Here is an 8540-nt window from a genome sequence, read left to right on the forward strand (position 1 = left end):
ATAGCAAAGGAACATAAGGAGTTAAACCAGTTCAGTTGCCCATAATTTACTGGCTCAAATAAAAAAGGTCAAATGACCACTCTCACAAAAAGTCAAAATTACAATACTAAACTTAAATAAATCTAAATTATACATTTAACGAGGATTCAATGTTGAAATTGTAACTTCATTTTGGGAACCTTTTGCATGTGTGCCTGAAGAATATTCTTTGCCTAAGAAGAAGCCAGGCTCTTTAGCTTGAGGCAATGCAAAATCATTAACCAACATTTGAACTACAGAGGACATGTCTGGTCTATCCTTTGGAGATTGTTGTACACATAGAAGGCCGACATGGATTGACCTTAGAACTTGAACTACATCATCTGAACCAACTAGATGCTCATCAACCAGCACAATTGATTTTCCTTCTCTATAAAGTTTCCATGCCTATACAATATTTAATATCATACAAAGAAAAATGAAATATTTTAGACAAGAAAGAATGAAATAATGGAAACATATAAATTGAAACACTTACATGTTCTGGAAGAGCCACGCATTGGTCTTCATTGATAAACTCAGTATTTTTCTTACCACTAACTATCTCAAGTACTAAAATGCCAAAGCTAAATACATCTGATTTAACAGAAAAGATTCCATGACCGGCATATTCTGGAGACATATACCCACTGCATAGTGTTGGCGATACAAAATGAGAATATGACTTGAAAGAAACATATGCAATAGATGCATGTGTAGTTAAACATCTTAAGATGAAATTCAAATTCTTACCGTGTTCCAGCAACTCGTTTTGTGTTATCTCCAGTAGCATTTCCTAGTATACTCCTAGCCAGGCCAAAGTCTGATATCTTTGGGTTCAAATCAGCATCAAGCAAAACATTACTAGCTTTGAGATCTCTATGAATTATTCTTAGTCGAGAATCTTGATGGAGATATAATAATCCTCGTGCAACTCCATTTATTATGTTGAAGCGTTTTGACCAATCAAGCAACCTTTTCTTTGTTTGATCTGCCAAAGGTTTAAGTTAGTTTTGTTTCAATAATTTCCTATGATTTGGATATAGATGACAAGCTAAACATACCAAATATGAAGAAGTCCAAACTTTTGTTAGGCATGTATTCATAGATCAACATCTTTTCTTCCCCGCTAATGCAACACCCTAAAAGCTTGACAAGATTTCGATGCTGTAATTTGGCAATACAAATGACTTCATTCATGAATTCCTCAAGACCTTGCGCGGAATTCTTTGATAACCTCTTCACAGCTATTTCTTCTCCCCCATCCAATGCACCCTATAGGCAATTAAAATAAACAAAATAAGATTATGTACATGCCCATCTAAGAAATTAAAGCTGCATATAATATTACCTTGTATACAGCTCCAAATCCACCTTGGCCTAACTTGTTCATCTCTGAGAAGTTATTTGTAGCTCTTGTTATTGTTGACCAATCGAAAACTGGTAACTCTAATTTTTGCTTCAACTTTTGCTCTCTCCTTTTTGGTTTGCGAAAATACAAGTAAAGAGATGCCCCAGCAAGAATTATTACAACCAACATCGACAAACAAAGCACAAGGATTTTTATTTTCCTCCCCAATAAGCTTGAATGATGTGGTTTTGGTGTTAACCCTGTAGTTCAAAAGAACTTTATTATTTACACTTTATTATGATGCTTTCAAAGCAAGTATAAACACATTTATTATACCTGGTATTTCAGTAGCAGCCAGTCTGATGTATATGTCTTGCCCATCCGGTATTGTTCTAATATCAACTAAATCATCATACCAAATCAAACACCCACTTCCTCCGTTGCTTATATTGAGAGTGGAATAAGCCATACAAGAGCAATTCCTCATGCAAATTCGTTCACACTCTTGAAGGCTCATAGATTCATTATACCAAGAGTGCTTTGTATCTGGCAATTTGATACCAGAATATTTGAGGAATCCATCTGATGAGGATCCATTATTGTGGCAATTCAGGGGTTTTCTCCTATGGCATCCTAGTGACAAGCTCTCTCTAGCATTATTATTAGGCAAAAATTTGGCTAGACATCCACAAGTATGATAATCATGTATTTTGCAGACACCATTTCCACCACATAAACCATATGTACTACAAATATCTGCCGTTTCACTAAGAAAACTCACCCATTGGTTGATCTCATCTTCCCATACCCATGATTTTACAATGCCATTGCTTGTAACAAGAAATCTAAATAAACTCGAATAATTACTGGAATTATAGAAAACATAAACCTCGTTTTTATTTCTTACCAGTCCATAAGGGCCAACGTTGGTGTTGCTCTGTTCTACTGGTGCTACACTAAAGCGCAAACCATTCCATGGACCTGAGCTAAAAATCTGAGTTGTTCTATTCCTGAGACTAAGTTGTGGATATCCAGTAGGATCCAGGTGCAATGTATATTGGCCTGAAGCTGGGTCATTTTCACCCTTCCAAGCTGTTAAAAAAACCTCATGACCAGTCTGTAAATTCCACCCAAGCTTCATTCCAGATAACCAATGATCAGTTGGATGATCAAAACTTTGCCAGACAAAATTCTGGAGCTTTTCATCATCTGCATCTCTAACCACAAGGTTCCCAGTATCCAACAACTCTGCAACAGGATTTGGCGCCGATCTTGATGTGTTAACAGACCAAACAGCCTCATCGTTGTCTCTGACAAGTGCAAGTTGGCCTCCTAGCTTGGTGATCTTCAAGACTGCTGAAGATGTGTTAGCCAGTGGAGCATCTCTGTTTGCAACCCAAACCACTGTCTTAACTGGATCTTTTCTGTGCCATATACCTATGTAATGGTTTAAGGAATTGGTGGGGCTAAAGAATCCCATTACAAAGGTTCCACCCTCTGAAACGATGGTGTCCCCATCTCTAAGGAATTGGGTTTTAGTAATTAAATCCCTTCCCAAGCAAATATTTGGTATTGAAAGCAAGAAAGCCAAAAGCAAAATGAGCGAAAGGGCTTCCATGGCTACTGAAAGAGTGAGTGGTAGAGAAATTTCTATATTTGCCTGTCAGTGGGTGAATGCCGGGACCTTGAATTAGCTAGCTAGAGCTGTGAAGTTGTCAATTCACCCATTATATCTTTGGGTCATTGTAAGTTGACCCATTAAAACTATAAAATAAATCAATCCATGTCACTCTCCTATTACTTATTTACACTCTGTTAGTTAGTAGTTACAAGTATACATACCTCTAGCTACCCATATTCAAAGTCTATTGTTTAAGAACATCTTTTGATTCTATAATTAATCAATAATTTATTTCTTCCTAATGAGAAGTCAAATAATCAACAACATTCTTGATCACGAGGTAAACTAGTCCCGATTGTTGATAATTCATCAGTTCGAATTAAAAAGACTAATATGAGCCGCTCCCGTTGAAAATTGAACTGTGCTACCAAATGGGAAGATGACATTATGAAACAAACATATGGAATAAATATGTAGTTGAAGATCTTAAGATGAAATTTAAATTCTAAGCCAATTTAAGGAATCTAAGTTATGCATTAATCAACGAGGATCCAGTGATGACATTGAGACCTCATTGAGGGAAGTTGTTGCATGTTTGCCTGAAGAACTTTCTGAGTTAACGGCAGCCCTCTTGCCAACAAAGAAGCCATGCTCTTTAGGTTGAGGCAAGTCAGGCAACACAACGACATTGTTTGGTAAATGATTGTTAGCTAATAGTTGTTAACTGATTGGATTAGAATGTATGATTAGTTGATAATATTAGTTGACTGTAGAAAGACGTTTTGTAAATTAGCTGTTGATAGTTGTTTGGTATAATTTCTTTTCTCAAAAATCTAATTGAAAATGTTGCTTTGAATATACTTTTCAATTTTAGTATTTTGGAGTTAGAAAAAGTTTATTAACCAAACACTTTATTGATTTGGTCAAATAAGTCAAAGTTAGCTTAAAGCTAACATCATTACTTTAGTATCAATGTAATGTCGGTTCATAACTACTTTGTTTTTAATCTATTGAAGCCTTTACTAAGGCTCGAATCCACAACCTCCTTCCTATATAAGGGAGCAACTTGGTCACTAGATTACTAGACCACAAGGTCCTTAACGCAAAATAATATTTAAATTATGTGTCTTCGCTTTTCAGATACAATTTATTAACTACATTACATAATATGTTAATTATAATTAATTAAAAATACATAATATGTATGTTAACCACAACTACATAATCTTAATATTATTTTGATATTGGTCGAACAAGGAAATGACTTTTCACATGAGTTTAATAAGCATTAAAAACTTATTGACTTTGGTGTGCCAGTCAACTTTGGCGGATTGATTCGGATGACAACAAAGACGGGCTAGACTGCATGTAACTCAGTAAATGCAACCATGAACGGTGTGAATCATAAATAAAAAATATTTTTAATATAAAAATATATATTATTTGTGTGTTTATAAAGTATATTATTTAAATATTAAAAATATATTATTTTATATATTATCAAATAATGTACATTCAATATATAAATAATATACTTTTAGTAAATTAAAAATGTATATTTCATTATGGTCCATACAACTACGTGGACCATGGTCCACATAATAATTTGCTTCACCTTGCATTGTAGACTTTGGTCTAAAATAACATCTAGACTATATGCCTGAATTTAATATATTTTGTGTTTTCAATTAACATATTAATATGTGTTAAGTTAACATATTATATGCATATTAAATAAATGGAATATACTTATGTTAACACCACAACACCAAATATTATTTAAACTTTCATGATAATACATCTAAAACATTAATCTCCAGTACTATATAAATTTTCAACAATTAGCTTCCAGTTAAAATGAAATCTTATGAATTTTATATCAATTGTGCACATAAAAATAGCAAGAATTAGCGCTTATCATAATAATATTAACATTTCTTATTGATATCTACATTTCAAATTTGTAAGCATCAATGGATCCAATCTAGGCTATCTTTTATTATCTAAGTTTTTTCGCATACTGAACTTAAATAAATCTAAATTATACATTCAACGAGGATTCAATGACGTAATTGTTACTTCATTTTGGGAAGCTTTTGCATGTGTGCCTGAAGAATATTCATTGCTAAAAAAGAAGCCAGGCTCTTTAGGTTGAGGCAATACAAAATCATTAACCAACATCTGAACTACAGAAGACATGTCTGGTCTATCATCTGGAGAATGTTGCACACATAGAAGGCCGACATGGATTGACCTTAGAACTTGAACTACGTCATATGACCGTCCTATATGCTCATCAACCAGCATAATTGATTTTCCTTCTCTATAAAGCTTCCATGCCTATACAATATTTAAAATCATACAAAGAAAAATGAGATATTCTAGACAAGGAATAATGAATTAATGGAAAGATATAAATTGTAAAACTTACACGTTCGGGAAGAGCCACGTATTGATCTTCATTAATAAACTCACTATTTCTCCTACCACTAACTATCTCAAGTACGGAAATGCCAAAGCTAAATACATCCGATTTAACAGAAAAGATTCCATGTCCGGCATATTCTGGAGACATATACCCACTACATAGTATTGGAGATACAAAATGAGAAGATGACTTAGCTTGAAACAAGCATATGCAATAGATGCATGTGTATCCGAACATCATAAGATGAAATTCAAATTCTTACCGTGTTCCAACAACTCGTTTTGTGTTATCTCCAATTGCATTTCCTAGTATACTCCTAGCCAAGCCAAAGTCTGATATCTTTGGGTTCAAATCAGCATCAAGCAAAACATTACTAGCTTTGAGATCTCTATGGATTATTCTTAGTCGAGAATCTTGATGGAGATATAATAATCCTCGCGCAACTCCATTAATTATGTTGAAGCGTTTTGGCCAATCAAGCAACCTTTTCTTTGTTTCATCTGCCAAAGGTTTAAGTTTGTTTTGTTTCAATAATGTCCTATAATCTGGATATAGATGACTAGGTAAACATACCAAATATGAAGAAGTCCAAACTTTTGTTAGGCATGTATTCATAGATCAGCATCTTTTCTTCGCCGCTAATGCAACACCCCAAAAGCTTGACAAGATTTCGATGTTGTAATTTAGCAATACAAATGACTTCATTCATGAATTCCTCAAGACCTTGAGTGGAATTCTTTAATAGTCTCTTTACAGCTATTTCATCTCCCCCATCTAATGTACCCTAGGCAATTAAAGTAAATAAAGTAAGATTACGTACATGCCCATCTAAGAAATTAAAGTTGCATATAATTTTACCTTGTATACAGCTCCAAATCCACCTTGGCCTAACTTGTTCATTTCTGAGAAGTTATTTGTAGCTCTTGATATTGTTGACGAATCAAAAAGTGGTAGGTCTAATTCTTGCTCCAACTTTTGCTCTTTGCTTTTTGATTTGCAAAAATACAAGTAAAGAGACACCCCAACAAGAACTATTACAACCATCGTTGACAAACAAATCATAGGGATTTTTATTCTCCTCCCCAACGAGCTTGAATGATGTGGTTCTAGTGTTAATCCTGTAGTTTCAAAAGAACTTTCTTATTTACACTTTATTATGTGGCTTTCAAAGTGAGTATAAACACATTTATTATACCTGGTATTTCGGTAGCAGCCAGTCTGATGTATATGTCTTGTCCATACGGTAATGTTCTGATATCAACTAAATCATCATACCAAATCAAACACCCACTTCCTCCATTCCTTATATTGAGATTGGAATAAGCCATACAAGAGCAATTTCTCAAGCAAACTCGTTCACACTCTTGAAGGCTCATAGATTCGTTATACCAAGAGTGCTTTGTATCCGGCAATTTTATACCAGAATATTTGAGGAATCCATCTGATGAGGATCCATTATTGTGGCAATTCAGGGATTTTCTCCTATGACATCCTAGCGACAAACTCTCTGTGGCATTATTATTAGGCAAAAATTTGGGCAGACATCCACAACTATGGTAATCATTTATGTTGCAGACACCATTTCTACCACATAAACCATATCTGCCACAAATATCTGCCGGTTCGCTAAGAAAACTCACCCATTGTTTGATGTCATCTTCCCATACCAATAATTTTACAATACCATTGCTTGTAACAAGAAATCTAAATAAACTAGAATAATTACTGCCTTTAGACCAAAAATAAACCTCGTTTTTATTTCTTACCAGTTCATAAGGGCCATAGATGGTGTTGCTGCTCTGTTCTATTGGTGCTGCAATACTAAACCGCAAACCATTCCATGGACCTGTGCTAAAAATCTCAGTTGTTCTATTCCTGAGAATAAGTTGTGGATACCCAGTAGGATCCAGGTGCAGTGTATATTGGCCTGAAGCTGGGTCATTTTCACTCTTCCAAGATGTAATAAAAATCTCCTGACCAGTCTGTAAATTCCACCCAACCTTCATTCCAGATAACCAATGATCAGTTGGATGATCAAAACTTTGCCAGACAAAATTCTGCAGCTTTTCATCATCTGCATCTCTAACCACAAGGTTCCCAGTATCCAACAACTCTGCAACAGGATTTGGCACCGATCTTGATGTGTTGGCAGACCAAACAGCCTGACCCTCGTCTCCAAGAAGTGCAAGTTGGCCTCCCATGGTGATCTTTAAGACAGCCAAAGATGTGTCAGCAAGTGGAGCATCTCTGTTTGCAACCCAAACCACTGTTTGAACTGGATATTGTCCGTACCATATACCTATGTAACGGTTTGAGGAATTGGTGGGGCTAAAGAATCCCATTACAAAGCTTCCACCCTCGGAAACAATGGTGTCCCCATCTCTAAGGAAATGGGTTTTAGTAATTAAATCCTTTCCCAAGCAAATATTTGGTATTGAAAGCAAGAAAGCCAAAAGGAAAATGAGCAAAAGAGCTTCCATGGCTACTGAAAGAGTGAGTGGTAGAGAAATTTCTACAGTACAGTATCCTAAAATGAAGATCAGACAACCAAGACTGTGGGTGATTGCCGTTCATCCCCATGAATTAGCTAGCTATAGCTGTGAAGCTGTCAATTCACCCATTTATATCTTTGAGTCATTATAAGTTGACCCATTAAAAGTATAAAATAAATCAATAATCCATGTCACTCTCCTCTTAATTATTTACACTCTGTTAGTTAGTAGTTACAAGTATACATACCTCTACAAATATTCAAAGTCTATTGTTTGAAAACATCTTTTAATTTGATTCTATAATTAATCAATAATTTATTTCTTCCCTATAAGTAGTCAAATAATCAACATTCTTGACGAACCGTAATAAAAGTCTACATGGATTGACCTTAGGACTTGAGCTACACCATAAGAATAAGATATATGCTCATCAACCCGTGTGAGTTATTCTCCTTCTCTATAAAGCTTCTATGCCTGCATAATATAATATCCATTTAACAATATTGTAGAGAGAAATGATGAATATTCCACGGACATGAATAAATTAATAGAATCATCTAAAATGAAAATTTTACTTATATGCCCAAGAAGGGTCTCATATCGATCTTCAATTGGAAATTTGCTATTTTT

General features: G+C 34.8%; 1 protein-coding gene across 1 annotated transcript; it reads right to left on the minus strand.

Annotated features, from left to right (window-relative positions):
• Positions 1-98: 98 nt before the first annotated feature.
• On the minus strand, positions 99-8378 carry LOC116023715. The gene is made up of 12 exons (XM_031264721.1): positions 6614-8378; positions 6277-6536; positions 5992-6202; positions 5681-5918; positions 5422-5572; positions 5045-5330; positions 1706-2992; positions 1370-1629; positions 1083-1293; positions 772-1009; positions 518-668; positions 99-426 (listed from the first exon to the last, which is right to left on the minus strand). Exons 1-12 carry the CDS (start codon positions 7896-7898, stop codon positions 136-138), a joined length of 4869 nt encoding a protein of 1622 aa, XP_031120581.1. The 5' UTR covers positions 7899-8378; the 3' UTR covers positions 99-135.
• Between the last annotated feature and the right edge of the window lie 162 nt (positions 8379-8540).

The sequence above is a fragment of the Ipomoea triloba genome, chromosome 6, assembly GCF_003576645.1.
Source record: "Ipomoea triloba cultivar NCNSP0323 chromosome 6, ASM357664v1".
Lineage (NCBI taxonomy): Eukaryota > Viridiplantae > Streptophyta > Magnoliopsida > Solanales > Convolvulaceae > Ipomoea > Ipomoea triloba.

Bases quoted from the DNA above. Each gene is read 5' to 3' on its own strand.
- LOC116023715 (XM_031264721.1), bottom strand. From the start codon at position 7,898: ATGGAAGCTCTTTTGCTCATTTTCCTTTTGGCTTTCTTGCTTTCAATA. The intron at 6,537-6,613 runs GTATAATAAATG...TTGAAACTACAG, and splicing joins GGCTGCTACCGAAATACCAG to GATTAACACTAGAACCACAT. The intron at 5,573-5,680 runs GTAAGAATTTGA...AATACTATGTAG, and splicing joins AAACGAGTTGTTGGAACACG to TGGGTATATGTCTCCAGAAT.